The 23,149-nt window shown below is 43.7% G+C and overlaps 3 protein-coding genes across 6 annotated transcripts in view; 1 reads left to right on the top strand and 2 right to left on the bottom strand.

The window, feature by feature from the left end:
* The first annotated feature begins 1,477 nt into the window (after window positions 1-1,477).
* On the top strand, window positions 1,478-3,721 carry ribc2 (RIB43A domain with coiled-coils 2). Of its 2 annotated transcripts, none has more exons than XM_080303953.1 (7): window positions 1,478-1,616; window positions 2,024-2,105; window positions 2,200-2,520; window positions 2,612-2,730; window positions 2,828-3,001; window positions 3,103-3,269; window positions 3,357-3,721. In XM_080303953.1, the coding sequence occupies exons 3-7, from the start codon at window positions 2,208-2,210 to the stop codon at window positions 3,424-3,426; spliced, it is 843 nt and encodes a 280-aa protein (XP_080160079.1). In that variant the 5' UTR covers window positions 1,478-1,616; window positions 2,024-2,105; window positions 2,200-2,207; the 3' UTR covers window positions 3,427-3,721. The 2 variants fall into 2 exon arrangements, with proteins under 2 accessions (XP_080160079.1, XP_026032471.2); XM_026176686.2 differs by lacking the exon at window positions 1,478-1,616 and adding an exon at window positions 1,711-1,918.
* Window positions 3,275-10,080, bottom strand: ada2a (adenosine deaminase 2a). 2 transcript variants are annotated; one of them, XM_026176684.2, is made up of 10 exons: window positions 9,833-10,080; window positions 9,206-9,530; window positions 8,822-9,038; window positions 6,399-6,612; window positions 6,160-6,287; window positions 5,448-5,538; window positions 5,205-5,313; window positions 4,882-5,039; window positions 4,331-4,533; window positions 3,275-4,253 (listed from the first exon to the last, which is right to left on the bottom strand). In XM_026176684.2, the coding sequence occupies exons 2-10, from the start codon at window positions 9,507-9,509 to the stop codon at window positions 4,163-4,165; spliced, it is 1,515 nt and encodes a 504-aa protein (XP_026032469.2). In that variant the 5' UTR covers window positions 9,510-9,530; window positions 9,833-10,080; the 3' UTR covers window positions 3,275-4,162. The 2 variants fall into 2 exon arrangements, with proteins under 2 accessions (XP_026032469.2, XP_026032470.2); XM_026176685.2 differs by having other exon boundaries at window positions 9,807-9,949.
* Window positions 10,081-13,600: 3,520 nt separating this feature from the next.
* cecr2 (CECR2 histone acetyl-lysine reader) overlaps window positions 13,601-23,149 on the bottom strand; it is a 30,963-nt gene continuing 21,414 nt past the window's right edge. For both annotated transcript variants that reach the window (XM_080303952.1, XM_026176669.2), the window contains exons 8-19: window positions 22,085-22,174; window positions 21,219-21,381; window positions 20,221-20,350; window positions 20,079-20,116; window positions 19,217-19,308; window positions 18,948-19,074; window positions 17,881-18,251; window positions 17,620-17,766; window positions 16,710-17,502; window positions 14,253-16,290; window positions 13,874-13,930; window positions 13,601-13,741 (exon numbers count right to left, since the gene is read on the bottom strand). In XM_080303952.1, the coding sequence (XP_080160078.1) occupies window positions 13,879-13,930; window positions 14,253-16,290; window positions 16,710-17,502; window positions 17,620-17,766; window positions 17,881-18,251; window positions 18,948-19,074; window positions 19,217-19,308; window positions 20,079-20,116; window positions 20,221-20,350; window positions 21,219-21,381; window positions 22,085-22,174 (4,041 nt within the window). In that variant the 3' untranslated portion in view covers window positions 13,601-13,741; window positions 13,874-13,878. The remainder of the gene's footprint in view (window positions 13,742-13,873; window positions 13,931-14,252; window positions 16,291-16,709; window positions 17,503-17,619; window positions 17,767-17,880; window positions 18,252-18,947; window positions 19,075-19,216; window positions 19,309-20,078; window positions 20,117-20,220; window positions 20,351-21,218; window positions 21,382-22,084; window positions 22,175-23,149) is intronic.

Genomic DNA, 23,149 nt, shown 5'->3' with positions numbered 1-23,149 from the left:
TTACATTAAACATAAAATATGCATTTACACGTAACATATTTGACATAAGATAAAACAAAAGCAACATGAAATCCGACATACCTGATAAAAAAAGGTAAAAGAAAGAAAGACCTCCAAGTAAATAATTTGCCCACTCCAGCTCCTAGACCAAATACAAACAGTGGGGAAGAGGGTTAGCTCAACCCACCACAGCTCCCAAGCTAGCAAGGAGTATATATTCATGCTATCATTTATGGCGCCTAAAACACATTTATGATACACACATACTACACACTTATAACATCTTACAAAAACAGGCTTAATAATGACAATAACTGAACTAACATCGCAATCATAAACATCAGGGTGGCTAAATATGAATTATGTGTGTTTCAAGGTGTTGGAAAGAAATTACACCCACCTCTCCCACAGGGGAATTGTAGAAAAAGGGGAGAGGCAAAAGGGGTACACTGTATTGCACCAAAGAAGAAGAAGAAAAGAATGAGGAGGGGCTCTAACTGATAATGAACACAACTACAGGCTTGGAGGTCCTAAAAGTCCGGTATAAAAGGAGCAGTTTGGGGGTTTAGAACACATATTGTGTAATTATAACAATGTGATTTATGACCCGGTTACACGTAGTGCTCGTACTTCAAGCGTGCGGTCTCTTAATTGGGACACAGCCACAGCCAATCTGACCACTACCTACCGGCACACTTTTGCACCGGAGGTTTTTGTAAAGCTTTTATTTTGGTATTTCCGTTGATCCGTATAGTATATAGTTAGTTTCCTGTAACAATGACATTTAACATTTAGATTTAACATTTAAAATTGTGTTTTAAATATGAAAACTTACAAATATTTTACTAAATGGTGTAAAAAATGACTCGAAAAAACATGTTTTTGTAAGGTTTTGAGCTAAATGTGGAAAAATGTTGCCGTTAATTTCAGCATGTTTCACTTTACAAACGGCGCCCCATAGTGAAAATGCAGCCACCAAATAGCGAGCGACAACAGATGCCGTCAATGAGCATAGGGAGGGAGGTGATAGAGCCTGGCTTAAACCATCCTGCTACATGTGTAACGCTGATAAGGTCTCATAAAGTCTGCAAATTAGGTCAGAAGCTTCATTGTAACCAAATGCAGACAGACTAGCTAATATCACCTGTTACTTTTATCAGTGAACTCGTGCTTCATGACGTGTCCTAAAGGAAAGTGAAATCAGCAGGACTGGGAAGCATTTGTGCAGGCTGTCCAGAACTTTCTTGCCAATCAGAGAGCAGAGAATTATGCTGAGCTTGTGTATAACATGCTGGAAGCATTTCAGCTCATGAGTACCAGAATGTCAGTGGAGATGCACGTTTACATTTCTCATCTCAACCAAATCACGGAGATGTCATCGATGAGCATGGGGACATATGTCATCAGTGATGGGAAACCGACATCAGGGAACTTTTAATCTGAGCGTGATGGGAAAATACTGTTGCGTGTCCCTCAAACATCTTTTCTTTAGAGCTTAAGTGGCAGGAATGTGCTCTAACGCCGAATAGAAACATCAAAACTAACATTCTGGGAGAAGGAAAAAGGATCGATCGGATAGTTTGGTGATGTTCATCTCAAAAACGTGACGAGCAAATGTGAGTCGGTCTGCTTTCATTAGCTGAAATGTTTCGATCCGATGCATCTGGGGTGAGTGCTCCGGAAAAAGCCGAGGTCTTACGACGGCTCGCGAACACTGGTGTCTTAGCAACCAGTGTGTTTGAAATCTAAGTTTCCGATGGGAGCAAATCCTCAGCTAAATTGTAGCCACCGCTGAGCCAAAATGCTTAAAAATGAACTACTTTCAGAGCGCCTCGCCAGAGCCAGTCTGGAGAAGCGTCGCAACATAGAGACTGAAAGAAAAGAAAGGATTTTTAATGACAAGCTGAGGACGATCGGGGTGCGTGTTTGAGGCTCTGCTGTGGGTCTGAATTAAACAGAAGTGGAAAGTCCGCGGCAGAGGAGCTTAACGCACTGTGTTTGTCTCTAAATGACTGTTCTACAGGTTGACAAGGAAGCCCTGGATGAGCAGGTGAAAGAGAAAAGGGAACAAGTAGAAGCTGCAAAAAAGGAACAAAACGCTTATGGTGAGTTACTTCAAATTTGTTTCCTGATGTGATGTCATTCAATCCTTCATTAAAGTGAACTGTGATACATGTGTGTCATGTGATCGTCATGCAGATGCTGATATGCTCCGTTATGGCAAAGTAGCTTGCATTGTCGACAGCCGCCAAATGAAGGAGAAGCGTGCACTGGAAAAAGCCGTTGTCGCCTACAGGCAGCAATACCAGCACCCTGAAGATCGGCGAGAGTATGATTTGAATGATCCCAGCCGTATTAAAAAAGTAGAGCAGAGTGATGCACAGATGATGCCTCCTGGCCTGGTGGGTGAAGACCCAGAAAGTAAGATCAGGCAGCAGAACCAGAGGGAACAGCTCAGAGAGTGGCTCACCCAGCAGCAGACTGAGCAGGCAGCGGAAAGGCATCAACAAGAGCTGGAAGGTGGGTTTTGCCTTAAAACCATGCTTGATACACATGCTCAGTTCAAACACAAAAGTCAAGCTCACGTCATAGTCTCTACTGAAATTTTTAGAGCAGCGTTATGACCAAAGCAGAGTAGGAATGGACAACAGAGCTGTGCAACTTCAGAGCCTTGAGATAGAAAGGAGAAAGGCAGCTGCCATCGCCACTAAAGACTTCAATCGGTCTATGGTGAGTCAGAGGAATTTAACTGCATTAAACGCTGCTATAGGCTTCAATAAACATTTTTTATTTCCACCTTGTTACTCATGTGTCTCCACGGGCAAAGGCTGAAGAAAAGCGCTGTCAAGACAAAGAAATCAATGGCAGGCAAAGCCAGTTTCAAGGTACCCCGAGTACGGTGGCTGTGCCCGGCCTGAGTCCCAGCAGTGACAGGAGAACAGCTCCTGAGAGCCTGCAGCAGATCATTCAAATCCAGAAACATCAAATGGAGGAGAAGAGGGTAAAAAAAATACATGTTTGCACTCAAAGTGTGGATTATTTAAAAGTTAGCCCATATTAAGCATTTTTCTCCTAATGTGTGTGTTGTCTGTGCATGTAAAGAGAAAAGAACTGGAGAAGAAACAAGAAGAAGAGCAGCACGATCGCGTGCGCCTGAACTCAGCTCGTACCACTCTGCTTATTGAGCGGCAGCAGGCACGAATGAACAGGCAGCTGAGGCGAGACCTGGACAGCGCCAACGCCCAACTGGCCGAAACACACAAACAACAGTTAGTAACTTTTGAGCAAAATTGTTTTTATTAAATTTAACACAGTGTACACTGTCTCGCTGTTTTTAACAACGCTTCATTTTTAAGGAAACCAGACATTAAAAGAGGATGTATTGATGACAGCTTCTTCTCCAAGTTCAACACCTGCAGCAGATGAGGGGTGATGCACCGCTCTGATACCAGTGATGGTGTTGCATAAAAAGAACAATGAATAACCAGCTGCTTTTATGTGAAATGTAGTTCAGAACATTCATGTTTGCATGATTTGAAAACTATTAATTAAATTTCAGATACTGCTTTAAAAAGTAGCCTCTGAAAGATGATTACTTTTTGTGTTTCAAGTCTTTCGCGCAGTTTTGCCTGCATAAGCAAATATTAATTACTAGTCAGTTGAAGGCATAAGTGTTAAAATTACATTCAAGTAAAAAGTCTTACAGATGTTTTTTTTTTTTTTTTTTTTAAATGCTGTCTTTAAAGGAAAATGTTCCATAGGTCATGTGATTTAAAACACACACACAAAAGCTACCTGTCACGCTTATGCAACATGCGAGAGAACCACAGAGAATAAAACAGCAGTTAACAGCTCAATCACTTAAAGCTGTGTGACACCGTTACTGTATTTAACATGGCATTGTGAGTCTGTTCTACCTTTTTTAAAGGCTTTTTTTCCCCCACAGTAGCCGACATGTTATGACACATTATTTCATTCATTACAAAACATTGTGGGCAACAACACTATATTTGTGCCGACCACAAACCTACTCAGTGGCTGTTTCAGCAGTTTTTGACATTTACACTCATGATTCAGCTTCGACTGTCCTACAAAAGGCCCCTTTCACAGCAGAAAGGACTGCTTGTATCATTGTTTGTCGTTTTCAAATGCAAGTTTACTACTAAAAGGCATTTTCGGAGACAAACTTATCCCATCTTCTCTGCCACAGAGACAGCGCTTTCTCCTTTTGCTCGGGACTCAAAGAACTATACCTGAAACACAGACACAGGAACATCAGTCACCCAAAAGCATGCTAGCGCACACAAGTCACATCTTAGCAGAGCTTCACCTGATAGAGTTTATGGCCAGCTGTTTAAGGGAGCCTACATGGGAACGCATGCCCCCCAAACCAACGAAAGCTTCATAGAAGTCATAAGAGAGGCCAAATGCACCAAATATGGCGGGGTCATCAGAGCTGATGACAACCGGGTGGTTTTCAGACATTAGTGCAGCAGCTGGATGGTTTCGCAAGTCTTTGACCAACTTCAACACCTGGGTAAGGGTATGTGGAAGGAGAAGATGAGACAAAGGGTTTTAGTCCACTCGCACTACAAACAGGAAAACATTACCATCCATGTACAGCAGGGGTGGGCAACTCCAGGCCTCGAGGGCTGGTGTCCCTGCAGGTTTTAGATGTGTCCTTGAACCAACACAGCTGATTTAAATGGCTAAATTAGCTCCTCAACATGTCCTGAAGTTCTCCAGAGGCCTGGTAACGAACTAATCATGTGATTCAGGTGTGTTGACCCAAGGTGAGATCTAAAACCTGCAGGACACCGGCCCTCGGGGCCTGGAACTGCCCACCCCTGATGTACAGTATAGTGGCAGATAGCAGTGTACCTGGTTGGAGATGGGGCACACCTCCACAGCAACCCCATATTTTCTAGACCACTCTTTGGCGACTGGATGGCGCGTTAGTGCAAATCCATGTCCAATGCGTGACGTATTAAAGAGAAGAGCATCCAATATGTTCTGATCTACTTCCGTACCCTGAGAATCTGCACACAGTAAAGACAAAGAAAATGAATGACTTACAAATACTCTTTTGCACTCTCTGGATTAAACATATAGTAAACTTCACATTTGTGCAGTTTTACATATGGGGGTTAAAAACAAACTTGTGATTGTTATACTGGTACACTGGAATCATGATGAATTCTCACTTGTCTCTCCAGCATGGAAAAAGAAAGGAAGTGGGACCCCTCTCTCTACAGGGAGTGACAAGGCATCTCTGTAATACCACAGGGGTCTCCCGCCATCCTCCCAACCCACCTGTAACGCAAACACAAGTTTTCGTGTGTTCTTGTTTTCAACATATATAGAAGCCATGACACCATTTCAGTCCATTTGGGATCTTCCAGCATGTTTTGTTTTCAATGATTTCAAACTGTAAAAGTGTTTCTTACCAGATCAAAACCAGCCATGATATCAGGAAAGTCTCTGTACAGCTCCATAGCCTGCTCCACAACTTTAAGCATTGTGTTAGTGTTTATTGTCCTGAAATACACAGGAACAGAATACTTTATCAATTCCAGTTGCTCCAAGACGGTAAGAACAGTAACTAACTAAATTAAATAAGTTACAAAATATAACAAAATAGCTCCAATAGTTACAACCCAATCGCTTCCGTTTATCCTTTTTTTTCAGGGTCGCGGGGGGCGCTGGAGCCTATCCCAGCTGTCATAGGGCGGGTACACCCTGGACAGGTCGCCAGTCTGTAGCAGGGCCAACACACAGGGACAGACAGCCATTCGCACTCACATTCACTCGCACATTCACACCTAGTGGCAATTTGGATTATCCAATTAACCTATCCCCACAAGCTGCGTGTCTTTGGACGGTGGGAGGAAGCCGGAGTACCCGGAGGGAACCCACGCAAACATGGGGAGAACATGCAAACTCCACACAGAAAGACCCGGCCTGATGGTGGAATTGAACTCAGGACCTTCTTGCTGTGCAGCAACAGTGCTAACCACCGTGCCGCCCCAGTTACAAATACCTCTAATTATTATAGGCAGAATTGATCAGTGATTAAATCCGCATTTTATCTGTCAGAAGCAGTGTGGAATTATAAATAAATAGTACTGACTAATTTTTAAAAGCACTCAGAGCAGCAACCTTTTGGCGGTAAAGATGATTCTCACGCCAACAAAGTCAGGATGGTTTGCTACAAACTGCCTTGAGATGTCCTGGCAGGTCTTCAAAATCCAGGCCTTGTCATAAGTGCGGCCATCCAAATCATATATCTAAATATAACAAAGAAGAAGAAATTAACACGTGTGAATCCATTGGGTACATCAGACACACAGGGAAATCAGTATATATAGAGTATAGTTAGAATGTAAGTATTAAAATACCTTTGGAAGTATAGCGCGAAGTTCAAGATACATAACATTGTCCATGTAGAACTGGCTGAGGCCCTGGTAGAAATAGTCTTTGAACACAGGAGCATAAGTAACCAGACCATACGCTGCCTGGAAGGTCTCTTCAAATATACTCCACACCACAGTCTGAGTGGGGTACACTGCCTCTGGATCCTTATCAGTGAAGAGCGTCAGATTGCCCATGATGCTAAGACCAAGTATGCAGATATGGTTGTGATAAGACCAACAACTGGCTTATACTCCATACATCAAACATGCACAAAACATTATATTGTTAACATTTTCCTGAGGTTGAAGTTAAAACTATGCAGGATTATTATTAACTCTTTGAAAAACAACAATCACTACATTGTCAAATTAAACCGTCCTACCTTTCATAATAGCCGGGCTGTTTATGATTACGATAACAGACTTCATTCCCTTTAATGAGACTTCACCTTGTTCCTAATAGTTTCAGTTAACTGATAATATCCGGATGTAATATTTCACAGATTTAAAGCCACTTAGTTGTGCCAATAAAATACAAATACAAGAAGGACAAATAGGGATGGGTATCGTTTAGGTTTTATCCGATACCGGTGCCAAATCGGTACTTTTGAAACGGTGCCGGTGCTTAAACGGTGCTCGAACCGGTGCTTAAAGAATGGAGAACACAAACTTTGTCCAAAAACCTCTCATGTTCAGCTGGTTTTTTGTAAAAAGATAACAATGTTAGCCTTTTCTGCAGCTATGGGGCATATATGGTATCACTCTTGGCTGGAAGCAGTGCTTAAACAATGGAAAAACACAAACTTTGTCCAAAAACCTCTCATGTTTAACTGTTTTCCACTTTTTCTTTGGTCATTTTAGCCTTTTTGTCCAGGGTGAAGGGAGCATCTGCCATCAAACAAGAAGACAGCCGCATGTAGCTATGATGATGTTTGTTAGTTCACCTTACATGCATTAATGTAATAACGTGGTTAGCCTACTCCAGGGGTGCTCACACTTTTTCTGCATGTGAGCTACTTATAAAATGACCAAGTCAAAATGATCTACCCACTACAAAAATCCAAAACGTATACTTATTTATAAATATATTGAGGATTCTTTATATCTACAATGTATATACATGCATAACCGCAATATCCAATATTTCACAACACAATTAACTATGTAAATTTTTTTGTCATTACCTGAGTTTACTCTGATGACTTGCACTGAATTGAATCAGCCAGGGATGCATAGTCCGGACAGTAGCTGCTGACGGCCAGGTTTAAGAGAAAAAACCGAGAGCTAAAAATTGGAGTTAACTCGCTGACTAGCTTGTCAGTTTTACTACACTTTGCGCCGCTGTTTGCGCATGCGCAGCGACCTAAGCGTCAGAAAAAAATCTGATGTCATCTGACTGGCTTCCCTGTATCAATCAAGTGACGGGATGGATGATAGGCTGGCATCTATTTTTTTTAATGCCATGCGATCTACCAATACTACCTTTGCGATCGACTGGTCGATCGCGATCGACGTATTGAGCACCCCTGGCCTACTCAATGTAAATTACACTCGAACAACATTAAGCGACTCACGCAGAGAAGAACGGCTGCTGCTGCATCATCATCCTCATCATTTCTGCTACACTGGCAGGGCTAGGGGCCAGGACTCTATTCTTCGGGTTTTTGGGGGATGTTGCTCCGGGTCCGATAACTGGCAACCCACCCGACGTGCACAGTGTGAGGTCTCGCAGCAAGCTATCAAATACAGCGCATTTCTCGGCTTTTAAAAAAACGCTATGTGTCGCCAGGTGTTTCATCGGATTTGAGGTGTTACCTCGTTTGACAGTATCACAGTATCAGCTTAAAGCACTTGTTGCTGCTGAGTTTGCATATTTTGCTGTGAAGTACAGCCAGACTTTTGACCACTTCGCCTTGGACATTTTTAATCTGTAGCTCTGCTCTAACAGAACGTACGTACCTGGCCCCGCCTACTATCCTCGGAAACGTAAAATGATTGGCTAGAATCTAAAGTGTATCACAGCTCAGGAAAAAAAGCACCGAAATAAAGCACCGAAATGTGCGCTGCTTTTCGGTCTGGTTACTACCGTTTATGTCAGAACCGGTGCCATCATGGCACCGGATACCGGTACCCATCCCTAAGGACAAATTGATACTGTTGCCTATTAATTTTAGGAGGCCAGAGGTCAAAAATCAGAGGTGCACTCGAGGCCATGTGTTACGGGGGTGCTCTCACACATGATCTCAGCATTGACAGGAAAATGTATGGAAATGCAGAGAAAACTAAATATACCAATAAGAAGCCTCACAGAAGCTTAAAGAACTCGGTGGGACGATTACATAAAAGTTACGCAAGAGTGTTTCTGTCTCTTTCTAAATTATTATTTTTTGCAACACAGACAAGATCACCTGTTGTCGAGATCTGTGGTGTTCACGGTCTTGGCCCTGAGGCTTTCCAGCAGGGACCAAGAAGAGCAATATGGCAGAGGCTTCGGTTGCTGAGACGAGAAGATGAATCTGACGGACCGGCTAGTAAAGCAAATATAGCAATGTGGCTGATAGCTCGCGTTCTTCACCAGCCATTCTACATCTACCATGGAGAAGTCATGGAGATGTAGAGCTCCGCCTGAAACCGTGAATAATAAAATTATAATGAAATAAAAACTGTGATACTCTGCATAAATATTTTGCAACATTTCCTAAATGAGAATTTTGTTATTTTCCAATATCTTTTGAGAATACAATATTATTGTGTCAAAATTAGGTTCTATCCATGTTTCTGTCAGTAGCTACCTTTAGGCATTTTCTGCAGCAGCTTGAAGATGGGACTGTTCCTGATGAGTTCCCTGGCTTTGAAGAAGTGCATAGCAGGAGGGAATTCCTCTCTTTCCATCTCGTCTTGTTTCATTTTTAACAGGCGAGCATTCAGACGCTGTTCGGCGTCAGTCAACACCTGCTGCCCACCTGTCTGCATGGAGGACTCCTGCTTTATTAGAGCCTCTCTCTGCTTGGGGTCCGGGATGGACATGCCACCGGTCAAGTAGAGTATCGACAAACAGAGCACAGCCGCGTGGGGTCGCTGTAGCAGGGCTGCCATTTTAGGTAGAGAAGGTGGGAGCTGGTTTAAGACAGAAAACGCCACGAGTTAAAGCAAACTGCACTGAGAAAGCACGGCAGCCTCTTTGCGGAACAGAAAACAGTTGTTCTGGGGTAAAAATAAAACGCCAACCTATAACACCGGCGAAACAGAGAAAACAACCAGGTGCCGCTTCCTCAGCGGTTATTTCCCTTACAAAATTCTATCGTAATCAGAATTACTTTTTAGAAGACAAATTCACAACTTATCACAGCAGACTAAACACAGAAAAAGAAACAGGGGCTATCGTTAAGTTACCTTAGGCTAACAGCAGCCCGACTTACTCAGAGTGTTGGTGCACAGCGACTAGCTTAGCTGGTGAAGACGACTTTGTAAACAGTCCCGGCGAGAGTCGCTTTATGAACAGAGATCATCGGAAAACCTTGCACGACTATGTCAGCTAAAAACGTCCGCATTCTCTTTTAAGTTGCGCTTTTAAGACGACAGACTCACGAAAGTAAACACTCTGCGAGACGCTACAACCTCCGTTGTATGTTTTCTCTTTCTCACTCCGTCGCTTTGCTTAGAAGCCTAATGATTGGCTAAAGCTTTTCCCTGGAATAATTTGATTGGTTACTCTAACAGCGGAAACCAGTCGTCAAGAGAGAAAGAGAGAAAACAAAGTAACGATTAACCAAACAAGAACGAAAAAATATTTTTGCTGGTGACATCATAATTACCCTGCAAACAAACAAAAAAAGAGGAAAAATACGGAAAATTCATTTCACTGTTTGTAAAACAAAACAAAAACCTTATGGTTTTGTTGATAATAAAAACGAGCAGTGGGTGGGGCAAGAGATACACACAGAACTTGCCATCCTTGTTTCCTTTGTATAAAAGCAAAACAAACTTTGGTTATTGTTCCCACAGCTTCATCAAGTCAAGTTTTAGTACATTTTGATCATATAGTAGTTCTTTAGCATTACTGGCATGTTGCGTTTTGCATTTCCGTATTTTAAAAGCTAGTTGCACAACAATGTGCGTAATTGGGCTCAATTAAAGCGCCTTAATTACATGCCTCATTTGCATTTTCTTTCTAATGCCAATTTTGGCCTCATTAGGCCTAAACAAAAGAATATATTACTTTTTATTAGGAGGAACCCTCTGACGTCACATCTGTGACTCCTGCTGACAGGAGAAGGGTCAGACAAAGCAGCATTCAATCTGTGGAGGGTGTTCATCACGAGGATAAACACTAATCAAAAGTGATGGTGTAAAGCCTCCAAATACATTAATGCATTGTCATGCATCAGCCGTCACATTGTGGACTTTTTCATTTCATTATTTTTAACGTTTCAGTTGCTCCAAGAGTCATTTAAAAAAATAAATAAATAAACCCAACCCAGTGTTTATTTCTCAAAAAAAAGGCCAAAGTGATGTTTGAGAAACATTTTTTTTAATTCCTAAGAAATGTACAGTAGAGAAAATACTCCATTCCATTTCCAAAATAATCTATGTCAGTCAGATAAGAACTTGTAAACGTCACTTCAAAATGAAAGACAGGTCTTTTCTTCTCCAATGGCTACTGAGGTAAAAGACGACTGCTTAAAAACATCAAAAACATTGAGAGAAAAAAAGAGACAGACGCCAGAATTATATTAAAACAAAGTCCAAAAATGTACAAAAATTCTTAAAACAGCAAATAAATATGATTCACATTTAATCACGCCTAACTGGGTTACAACTAGTGCAGAGATGACAGCAGAGTAAAGTGAAAGATGAACGCGCACTTCCAGTCATCTGGTGCCGATTGTATGCACCAGAAGAGAAAAAAAAAACCCAAAAAAAACATCTGTACACACAAACACACACACACACCTGTACATCATAAGATAACATCACAACCTTACAGACCTTATTAAAAAAAATAAAACAAACTGCCCTTCATACATTAGACAGCACGAGTGAACACACTACCTCCTTAGTGGCCCCACTGAGCTCACCAATACTGCCTATTTTAACAAAATAGCAAATCATCTATGACAGGTCTTCTGTGATACATTTACAAAATTGTCTCATAGCGTCTAGCTTTCATCGACCCAGCTTCTTTTCTTGAATATTTCATTACAACATCCTATAACTTAAGACATTCTAATGCTGCCAAACTGTATACAGCCCATTACAGACCTTAGACTGGACTACTGCCCACAACCTGTAGGTGGAATGGCGTTTGATCTGTAGAAGTTAAGACATAGTCCCATCTTAAAATACTAAATATTGTCCATCATTCTCTAATAATATTTTTAAAAAATGATAAGAATGAAGGTGCAATACCATGGAACAGTGGACGCCTCAGCACCTGCAGACAGCCGAGTAATCACCTCTACTTGAGGTCGTCAGTGAGCACCATAATTAGTCACAGAGATCCGACACACAAGCTTTTTATTTCCCGCCAAAGATGGTAAAGCATTGTAAGGCAATTTCATTCTCAGTTCTACAGTCATGAGATCTAAAAGTGGTGCTAACGTCAATTCATGCTGGTCACAGAACGTCACCCCACAGGAGTCTGGCAGAGTACGAGAAGAAGTGGATAGACTTTGTAGATGCCACAGACTGGCTAGATGAGGTAGATTATTCTTTTTTTCGCCATTGCTAAACTTCCCCAGTGGGGCTCGCAGACAAAGAACCAAAATTCATTGTGATGACAAATGATTTGACATCAAATTAAGTGGAATGTAGAGTAACAAATTAGATCCTATTAAAATCCAATTAACTCTGACGAAAGCAATATATTTAAAAAAAAGAAAGAAAAAAAAAAGGGGGCAGTTATTTATTATTAAGGCCAATGACTCTCACAAGTCAACTTCTTCATCAGGTGGATTGATTTACCACAGCTGCAGTCTCATTTTCTTTATGCTGTTCCTCCTTCAAATAATTCAGAACAGTACCCGTATAAAGAAACTGTACACCCTGAGGATATGTTTAGTACTGACACGGGGAAGGAACCGTAAAGGAACAAAGAACTAAAACAAACTTGTTGGAGGACACTCGAATAGCCAAATAATTTTTTTTGTGTATGCATTTGCTCTGTGCACGTATATACACCAGTGAGTATATCGTCCGAAATAAGTCTGTGCAGTGAAGGGCGGTGATTAATATAGTATACACTCTTAGATACATTTACGCATTAATAAGTATCGACTAAAATACGACTATCCAAGGCCACTTGGTTCCAGGATGTCCAGACTAACAGAAATCCATAGTGCACAACAGAGAATCACACATATTTAGATAATAATGACACCACCCTTGCCGGTCCCTCTCTGCTACTCAAAGACATTCAAACAAATGAAGGCAGCTTTGAATGATGCATATACTGTGTGTGTGCTCCAGAGAAAGAAAAACATTAGAGATTGGGTGGAAATGAACAAGAAATGGGTGGGATGACTTGTGCTTCAGATGGATGATCAGTGTTGTTTGTTCTTTCACAAGCAGCTGCTGCACTGCATTTCCTGTCTACACATTCACTCATACATTCATAAAAACAAACCAAGGCAACTACCAGGGGCTTTTGAGTTGACTAGGTTAGGGTGACAGTCTCATAGTACCTCCTTTTGTACACCTGAGTTTAGATATGGTTGGAGAAGAAAATCGTGGTCAAAAAGAAAACAAACAACCAACCCCAGTCCATCTCCTCTTTTTCACAGTCCTGTCAGTAGGTGCAGTATCCTGCCCTACAGTCAATAGACAGGATAAGAACATTATGTTCAGTGGTCACTAATCCGTCCTTTTACAATCTGACGGCTCACGTCGAAGAGTGCTGTCCAGTGTTCTTGAAGGCAATGTCTCCTGTGTTTAACAGGTTGACATAGTGGTTAAAAGGGGCGCCCCTTCTGCAGGAGGTTTAAAGTTCAAATGCTCACGCTGGGAAGCAATCATGCTACTGGAGTGTCCTCGAGCAAGTCGGTGAATTCCTAACAGTTTCACAGCTATTCTGTCAGTGACCTCCGTGAGCTCTTGCGGTGGAGGGCACACGAGAAAGAGAATTGTTCTCCAAGGCTCAGTAACATTTCACATTTTAAATTCTACTTTGTAGTACCAGCTGCCTGGCTGGATTTTTAATCCCACTGCTGAACAAAACTGTTGCACAGTGGCAGAATATCAGTAGGAAATATATTCGGAAAAAGTGTCTCTTCTTCTCAGAAGCGGTTTGGCTCACTGGTTTATCCAGATGTTCGTTGACAACATCATCTCTGAAAGGAGAACAACAACAATCAGTTAACAATGCCTCTGGCAGTATTCATCTTGCTGTTTCGACTGGAAACCTAAAAATCAACAGGATAAAACACAAGTTTTAACAATTTATGAAATGTCTGTATACTCACTTTAATCACAATCCCTGTTTACTGCCAAGGCCGCTTGGAGCAGCCATCATCTGTTGTCTGTAAATAAATAGACTTGTTAGCTCTTGCAGTCCGAGTGCCATTGGTAGGACAATAAGACTCTGCAACATTATGCTGCTTGGTTAAGACTGTGAGACTGATGTGGTCATTTTATTTTCTTATTATAGTGTTAGCCTTTAAAACAAGCAAACTAAATTACAGTAGTGATAAGGAATGCCCACCAGAGTTTGAGATCCAAGGGGACATTTTCACATTTTGTTTTTGACATAAATATATCAGGTAATAAACAGAACATATTTAAGCCATCATAATTAACAACAGTCAAATACCCACTGACAATATAAACTTTGTAGGAATTTACCCTGGATGCATGAAGCGTTCTGGTCCCACACCTCGCTGCTGAATCATCATGCCCTGAAAGTGCCCCCCAGGTCGGGGGTGTCTGTACATGACCATGCGTGTTTGGCCAGGGGAATAGGGAAGCTGCTGGGGCCGCTGCAGAGCTTCCATCAGGTGTGAGTGGGGTCTTTGAGCAGCATAGTGTCGTGGATCAGGGTATGGTTGGCCAGCGTAAGGGGATCCATTTCCAGCTCCACGGGCCTGGGACATCATATGATGGACGACACCTTGCTGCATTCCTGGATGTAAGGCTCGAGGGTCGTACACAAAACCGGACGTCATGTGCGCCACAGACGCATGTGGATGCTGCATGCTACGGCGTTGAGCAGCAGCATTATGGCTGTCAAGGTCCAGGATTTCTTTTGGGCTTTCAGGTTGCTCTGAGCCCTCATTGTGGGGCCGCTTTGCTGGACTGCCATTAATGCTGCTGCCTCCACCAGCTTGCTGGTTTTCACACTTCCCTTCGTCTGTGCCTCCAGGATGAGTCCCTGTTCCTGGCATTGGGCCTGGGGAAACCAAACTTGTACCGCTGGAGCCTTCAGACCCCAGCGGTGAGACACTGCTCTCCTTTAGCTGACCATTAGCTCTGGCACTGGCTACAGGTAAGTAGGCATTGTGTGGCATTGCCTGGTGAGACTGATAATGAGGCCGATGCCACTCCTCTGGAGGGTAACCCCCTCTGCCCGTGGCTTGGTTATGGGCCTGAGTTTGGGGATGGGGTTGGGCATAGTAGCGCTGCTGCTGCTGCTGATACTGATGAGGTGGGTACACATTGCCATGACCATGAGGGTGCGGTTGACCTGGCACGTGGTAGGGGTAGGTTGACCCTCCCTGCTGCTGCTGGTAGTTGGTGTTGGGAGCAAGATTGTGGAGAGCATTAATGGACTGGTTATGATATGGGTGGTGAGCAGACGGAGGTATGGACCTATTCATATTAGCTCGGTTGTAGTGTGGAAGTGGAGGGTTCCCCATGCCGTAAGTACTCATAGTTGAATTTTCTGGGCCTTGCGAGTGAGGAGGTACGGCTGGATTGTGCCCATCTGATGGCCCGCTTGGAGCCTGTATTCCCACATTACTACCCACCAACTGAGTTTGATGGCGATTTGGACTAAAAGCCGGGTGTTTATAAACACTTGATGTCATCCTGGTGTGCTGTGGAGACATGGCAGTGCTTCTCGTGTCCAGCCTCGTAGGCTCGCTAGGCCTTTGATCTCCGAGATCAGCTGGACTGGGCTGAGAGGGTAATAGAGGGGCAGGATGGCTGGGTGGCAAAGAGGTCAGAGGGGCTGGGTGTGGGGGTCCAGGCTGGGCTCCTTGAGTAGCGCCGTGTGGCATCCCATGCATGGGACTGCTTTGTGTAGTGCAGTGTGGTGAGATGCTTTGGGGGACATGATGAGAGGTTAGCAGAGAATTGTGTTGCTGTGTGTTCTGGTTCAGTGGCTGAGGAGAGCTCTGAGGGTGGCTTTCAGGAGAGGTGCTGCCCGCCTCAGGTTGCTCATGTTTTTGAATGGCTTGCTGGGGTTTGCCTTCCTGATTTACACCATCTGCGAGTTTTAAGTTGTCTGGCATTTGCTGAGTGGAATTCTGAGCTGCTGCAACATCCAGTGGTGGGAAGTTCTGAGGAAGAAGTGCAAGGCTTGGAACATTTGGCTGTGGACTGTTTGGTTTAAGCTGTGGGGGATTGTGTAGAGCAGGATCAGTGTTACTCGAGTTGGGATGGGATGAAACAGGAATGGTACCATTACTTTCACTGGCAGAGTGTCCCCGACTATCCAACTGGCTTTCAGCTGAACTCTGTGCGGCCGCTGATCCAGAAGGATTCTGTTCTGATCTGGCCAAGGTTGGGGCTGGGGGGCTCTGCATTTTATCCGCAAGCCCACAGTATTGCCTTGTGGGGCTAGGGTTGGATGGGCTCTCTTGGTTAACTGGAAACATGTTTTTGTGTGATGGAGCTTCTTCGGAAATGTTGCTGGCAGCCATCTTGTTCTCTGACGTTGTGCCTGTTAACGTACAGGAGAAAACAATGTTGCAGGTTAGACTGTTTTACTATGACTAGAAGTACAATGCACGCGTTGTCCCCGTTTTATGCCACTTATCCAAAAGAAGCACAATACAAATCAAATTTTAAAAAACGTTCTGTTCCATTTCTTTACAATTAGGTTATAGAAACATTTAAAGGCGTCCCCGTGAGGCTGAAATGATGACATGTAATCTCTTTTATGTTTTCAAAGATATCAGCAAAAATGTAACCAAACTGATGAATATTCAATTTGCTGCTTACTGGGAGAAATAATTAAAGTCAAATTGTAAGAAGTACTTGACAGAAGATGGGGGCTGTGCTGATTAACAAATGAGACACTAGAGTCTAGTGCTCTATCACGCAGACTGGTGAAATACAGCAAGAGAAGGTCAGGTCTACCTTTGGGGTGCAAGTTTGTCTGCTGGGGAGGCTGTCTATCTGGGCCTTTGTCTCTAGCAGGATGCAGCAGCTGAACCTCAGGGGCAGGGGGGAGCTGTTGAGAGGGGTGAGCTGGGATGCTGCCAATTCTTGATGGGGGCCCAGGCTGCTGAAAGTTGCCTGTGTGCTGATGAGGGGCACCAGCAGGGGGTCCAGAAGAGGCTGACAGCTGCTGCAGGGCCAGCATCTCTGGGCTTTCCAGCATGGAAGCCAAGCGTGTCCTGCCGGAGGAGTCTGAGTGGGGCACAGTGGGACGTGCAGACATGAGCCCAGGGGAGCTGGCTGCTGCAGTCATTTGAAACTGGGCATTGGAAGGATGGTTGGGATATCCGGCAGCTTCTGGCCACGGTTTATGACCCACAGGTGGGGGGATTCCACCATAACTAAAGTTGCGCTGGTTCACCATGTTTGGGTCTTGAATAGACATGCCGCTGGGCCTCTCCTGCCCCTGTTGATTCATACCACTCCACATAGTAGGTAGTGGCATGCCAGCAGGTCTCAAGCCTGGGTAGTTGTGCTGAGGTGATCCTTCCGGGCCTGAGAACCTGTTCCCCATAGGATGCACAGTGTGGCCCTCTGGACGGTGGTGGGATGGGTAGATGCTGGCCTCAGGAGGAGCTCCAGGCTGTAGGGTCATGGGACGTGGTCCTAAGCATGGGCCATGAGTCGGACCCATGTACGAGTGCTGCTGCTGGTTTGGATCTGGACCCACTGGATACCTAGGCCCCATGTGGTGTGGCTCAATCATGCGTTGCTTGGAGGAAAAAAGGAAAATAAAATATGAAATATCTGGCTTTGTCTGTTATAACAGCATCAAGATGCATCATACACACAATTAGGTGGTTGGTTGTGTGTAATAGGTCAAGCATACCTGAATGTTAAAGTTGTGAGGCAACTGGTTTAAGTTGGGGTCTCCTTGTCTAGAAAAGTGAACCTGGTAGGCAAAGCGGGGATCCATGGCCATTCTTTGGGCATACATGTGTGGACCATGAGGCCCAGGGGGACCAGGCTGACGGAGCTGTTAAAATAAAGAATTTATTATATTTTCCCCCTCTTGCATTTCAGACAGGAATTAAGACTCCCAATAAATAAATATATTTAAAAAAAGGATTAAAGTCTTATCTGTGGATACCTGTTGCCCTGGGTGGTATAACCCCCTGATATCTCCTTCCCGGATATGCTGCTGGCCTGGAGGCAAGCTGTGCGGGTGAGGGGGGCCGTTAGCCCAATGAGGATGCAGCCGTGCCAGCCTGGCATCCTCCTCTGAAGTTGCGCTACTTTTGCCCTTTTGTGAGCTTCGCTTACGTTGTACTTGCTCAGTAGCCCTGATCAAGCTTTCAGGCCCGAAAGCTTTGCTGTTACGGTTGCGTTTTCTTTCCTTGCGCTCCTTGTCTTCTCGACTGATGTGGAACTCTTCGTCCGTGTCACCATCCTCAGATGGAAAATGTTTTAATAAGGCTCGGCTAAAACAACGCTCCAGAGACTCGGCCATGATAGTGTATTCTGAGGACAGGAAGACACCAACATCAGCGATTCTTTTGTGATAAAACCCTGAGAACTTTTTATTTTTTTTTTTTTACATAAACGCACATCTTCAGCAAAGGAACAAACATACATCACATGTCTATAGCATCTACTCATATACTCAAAGAATAACGCTTCATTTACATGCAGTCACTCCCACAAATAGCCACTCATGAAGTGACCATTAGGTGAGACACATACCAACAGAGCACAAAAATCCTGTCTTGTCCTGGCCCAGTGCTAACCAGCTGACCAAGTCAGAGGGCGTAAGTTTGACCCTTGCTCCTTCAACCCCTTCCCTCTACTCTTGCCCCACCCTGGGCCTCCTCACCACTCACCTCCCCCCATTCCCTGAGGAGAGTATTCAGTTGGATGGATGGCTCCAGACAGGGGGCTTAGGGGCTGGAATGTTTCTCTGGCACTGCAGGACTTGAATCCCCCAGAGCACTCGAGCACAACTCAATCACTCCTCATTAATCACTGTCAAGGCTGCCCCAGCCCCGGCCCCAACACAGTACTAAGACCGCCCCCCTTTCTTCTGCGATCTCTCCCACTCTCACCCCCTGCGTCTCAATGTCCATATGAAATTCTTTTTTCAAAATGCATCCATAACGCAACGGATTTTGATGCCTTTAACAAAGTTATTTTAAAAATGGTTTAGAATGCTTAATTTACCGCTGTCTTCTCCATTGTACTCGACACAGTTTTCAAACATCAGCTTCACGTCGGAAACAAACTCCTCCTTAGCGACATACTCCCCGTTATTGAGCTTTCTCTCAATTGTGGATAGGTCCATAGGAGTCTGAAATTAGAACGACAATAAAAATAAAGCAATTAAAATTATGAATCAATAAACTTTATATATGCATTAATGCACAAACCAGACTGATACAAACATGAAGCCAATGTCACACATTTGTAAAAACAACAACAGTATTCTGTACCTGGATGATCTCATGATAATTGGGAGCATAGGAGTCGTCAACGGGCTCCAAGAAAGGCCAAGAATCTTTATGGGCTTTCAGGGCTTCAAGCACTGAAGAACAGAGTAGAACAGACATTGACTGTAAATTTACATCGACATGTTTTAAACCCAGCAACTGCATTTAGTATGGAAAGGGAAGATGTAAGATTTTTGGAAATAATGTCATAGACCCCGACATTGGTTCTAAAAACAAAAATAAATATCAACCAACGGTATCACTAAACTCGTATACAGTTTGTGGCTTATTCCTGCTTGTTTGCCATTACAATGGTGTGTTATGACGAGGAGTAAAAAGCATGAAACATGTAAGCCGAACCATAATTAATACCTTAAAACTGCCAGCATTTGAAGTGGATAACATTAATTATTGTGTAGCAGTGTTGTTTTTCTGTTGAGGATATGCTGCTGGTAAATCTAAGGCCCTGGTATTCCTACAAAGACTAAAACTGCTCAGGTACAGTTAAGGAGCACAGCTCAATCCCCGCAGGCATCACCTCAAATCCACGGATAAAGCTCCAGCGTCAGACACCAAAGAGATTTTGCATCTTTGCCTGATGGGTCAGAGCCATTCTCTTTACACAAAGACCAGCTGTTACTTGTGTGTTGCTTTGAGTAACAGTTCCACTTCATTGTCAACTAAGGAAAAGAAACCGCTGGTCTTACTTTCTGCAATAGCTGTTCTTCTTTTTACATACTTTCTATAAGCAGCCAACTTCTGCTTCCCGTTTACACTACCACACATCTGCCCAGATGACGTGAATTGTCATGTGACGGGTACATACATGTAAACATAGCAACAGGTAATAATTCTGCAGGCATACCTTTATAAAGAGCAGTGTAGTCATCATCAATTTCATAGCTGAAATGTTGAACATACGGCATGTTAGACGGGCTAAAATAACAGCAATCATGAGTCGCTAAAGCAGATAGTGAATCTGAAACTAAATGTGAACAACTTCCTACAATTCTTTATTCTTGCGTGTTCTCTGGACGGGAGAGGATGGCTCCAGATTCAGGAGTTCAGGTGGTAGATCTTTTCCTTGAGACAGCAGCCAGGCCTTTTCTTCTCGCATCTTACGCCTTTTTGCACGCTCTAATGGAAAATCGTGAACACAGGGGGCAATTAAAATCACAAATAATGAAAAACGCCGGTCTCAGAGTGCAGGTAAACAATGTTTGATTGCTTATTCAGACCCTACAGTTACAGTATTGATGTCTATTGAGACTGTCGGGAGCATTGATGAAAACCAGGCCTCAGATGTGACACGCAGCAGCAGCAGCTCAGATAAGTGAAGGAGAACGATTCATCGGCCATCTTTTCTTAGGCCAAGTTGATCAAAAGAGCAGAACAGAGCACAGAGAGTGCATATGCATAACCGCTTTATCTTTCAACATGAAAGGCACAGAGGCCTGGCAGCCCCCCTGCCGTTTGGATTAAAGATGTTTGAAGGAGGATTCCACATATGCAATACACAGAGTGTAGGGCCAGGTCCTGCTGTTCATCTATAATACAATAATGAGGCTCCTCTACTGAAGCACAATCAGCAGTTCATTAACCCTTGACAGATGACATCAGAGAAGAAGAAGAGTGATCCTGTGATTAAAGGCCCTGAGCATTCCCTTTCACAGTGTCTGTGTACTATACATAAATCTCAAGGCTTCAAATGCTGCTATGCTACTGCAGATTTTTCAGCTGGTGAGAGCCAAAGCACGGCAAAGAAGATGTGAAAGCCTGTGTGGGGAGTGCCCTTCATGATACATTCTGCCCTTGACAGAGCCGCCTACCTGCTGCTGATACATGACTGATGAGAGAATGTGAACTTACTGCTGCTTCTTAATATCTTACAACTTTCTGCATATACTAAAATTCTTGGAAAGAGATTTTTCAAACTTCTTTTAAACACAAACAACATCTTGGCAGTGTGCTACTTGGTTACCGATATAGATGGAACACATCTTACCCTCCACAGCTTTGATCTTCTCTAGCTTCTCTCTCTGCCGTTCTTCCTGCAGAAGCCTTTCCTCTTCTCGTCTCTGCTCGGCCAGCAGGACCTGCCTGTCCAGCTCTTCATCTTTTTTCTTCTCCTCCTCCTCCTCCTCCTCCATTCCGGCCTTGAGATTGTCCTGGATGCACACACCCACAAAGTCTATTAGTCTACTCTTCTCTCACACCAGGAAAGCTAGATGTATAGAAAACTACACGTTTCTGTACATAAAAGAAACAATCAGGCCCTAAACCAACATATACAGCAGAGAGAATAAATGTACACAGTGCGTGTGCAAACATGTACTGTGCTGGAATGTCTTGCACTAAATATGTCTGTGGAGGTTCTCAGTCATCCAGGTCATAGTAGTCAAAGGAGCTTGCAAAGAAAAGCGTCTGGACTTCTTTAAGTTGCTTGAAGACGTTTCACCTCTCATCCGAGACGCTTCTTCAGTTCTAAGGTCAAATGGTGGAGAGTGAACACACCCGAAACTCTGGCTGATTGGGACCCACGCCCAGTTTCACACCTTGGCTCAGGCGATTAGAGGATCATCAGGGGTCCTTTTGTCCCTCTGTGGGGGGGTCACTCCCACTAGGTTTATATCTGGGACTCTCCACCATTTGACCTTAGAACTGAAGAAGCTTCTCGGATGAGAGGTGAAACGTCTTCAAGCAACTTAAAGAAGTCCAGACGCTTTTCTTTGCAAGCTCCTTTGTCTTGCACTAAAAACCAGATAAGTGGATGACATGCCCGTTGTATTGCTAAATAAATCGGCACAGCTTATTCTGACATTGTTAGGTGTGTAACACTACCTAAAAAGCATAGCACAGACAAACACTCACCCTCTCCTCGTGTTTTATGTGATTTTGAGAGAACCGCTGGGAAACGCGAACTGGGTTTGGGTCCAGCAGCTTCTGCTTCTGCTCACGCTCCTGAAATAAAAGACATGTAGTTTGGTTCTGCTCCTCATGCCTCTCATGACACACAGGGACTCGTGAACTGGAAACTGTTGTGTCTGTAATGCTTTCTCGTCCACAAATGCAACTTTCTTTTAAAACATCACATACGGTTTGTGTAATTCATTTTGTCTAAAGCCAACACACTGACAGACACTCTGGTGTTGCAGTGCAGCAGTGACTATAGCGAAGTCATTGATTTATTTCTCCCATCCCCCAAGTGACTCTCTCACCTTTGCTCCCTACTCTTCCATCTCTGCTTGGGAAGAAAATTAACATACTTGCACCAAAAAATAAATCACAACCTGTGTGATATTATTGTTAGCTTGTGGTAGTGTACAATCTGTTCTACAATAGCCTATCTGGCAACTTTTGAGCAGGGAACTTCATCCAAAATATACAGTACAGAGCGTGGAGGGTTAATGAGCGCTGACGTGTCAGAGAACCAGTTAGAGCAAACAGAAAAGGAAGGAAACACCAGCCAACAGAGCGCCAAGTGGTTTCTGAAATCCTGTCTATATCAGGGACTGTCCCCTGCAGCTTATGTCAGAGTACATCCAGGATGTAGGACTATTAAGGGTTGCCACCCTGGCACAGGTAACACCTTGCTAGATAACAAGTAGAGAGTCCTAAATATGCATTTGCCGTTATATAAACAAAGTCAGACTGTCTGTGCGTGCAGGTAGGGAAGCAAACAAATGAGGAAGGAGCCCACTGCGGAGAAGATTAAAATGAAAAAATACTGTTAAAGGAGACGGATGTTTACAACCTAACGTGCTTTCTAAAACTAGATAATGTTTTCAAACACCATCTTTTCATAAAAAATGAAAATAAGATCATGTCTGCCGTTGTCTCAAGCGGTCCATCGTGACACGTACCTATCAACGGGTCCACTTTAGACATGCTCTTACTGGAAAAGATTCACCTGATGTGAGCAAGGTAGCAGCACAA

Source organism: Astatotilapia calliptera, chromosome 7 (assembly GCF_964374335.1).
Source record: "Astatotilapia calliptera chromosome 7, fAstCal68.1, whole genome shotgun sequence".
Lineage (NCBI taxonomy): Eukaryota > Metazoa > Chordata > Actinopteri > Cichliformes > Cichlidae > Astatotilapia > Astatotilapia calliptera.
This window is presented reverse-complemented; position numbering and strand designations above follow the sequence as displayed.

What these genes read in the sequence shown, in the direction of transcription:
- ribc2 (XM_026176686.2), top strand. Translation starts at nt 1,802, where the DNA reads ATGCTTAAAAATGAACTACTTTCAGAGCGCCTCGCCAGAGCCAGTCTG. An exon ending in ACAAGCTGAGGACGATCGGG is followed by an intron (nt 1,919 to 2,023) that starts GTGCGTGTTTGA and finishes ACTGTTCTACAG; the next exon opens with GTTGACAAGGAAGCCCTGGA. An exon ending in AAAGGAACAAAACGCTTATG is followed by an intron (nt 2,106 to 2,199) that starts GTGAGTTACTTC and finishes ATCGTCATGCAG; the next exon opens with ATGCTGATATGCTCCGTTAT.
- ada2a (XM_026176684.2), bottom strand. Translation starts at nt 9,509, where the DNA reads ATGGCAGCCCTGCTACAGCGACCCCACGCGGCTGTGCTCTGTTTGTCG. An exon ending in TCATGGCTGGTTTTGATCTG is followed by an intron (nt 5,314 to 5,447) that starts GTAAGAAACACT and finishes TTTGCGTTACAG; the next exon opens with GTGGGTTGGGAGGATGGCGG. An exon ending in CTGGCCATAAACTCTATCAG is followed by an intron (nt 4,254 to 4,330) that starts GTGAAGCTCTGC and finishes TCTGTGTTTCAG; the next exon opens with GTATAGTTCTTTGAGTCCCG.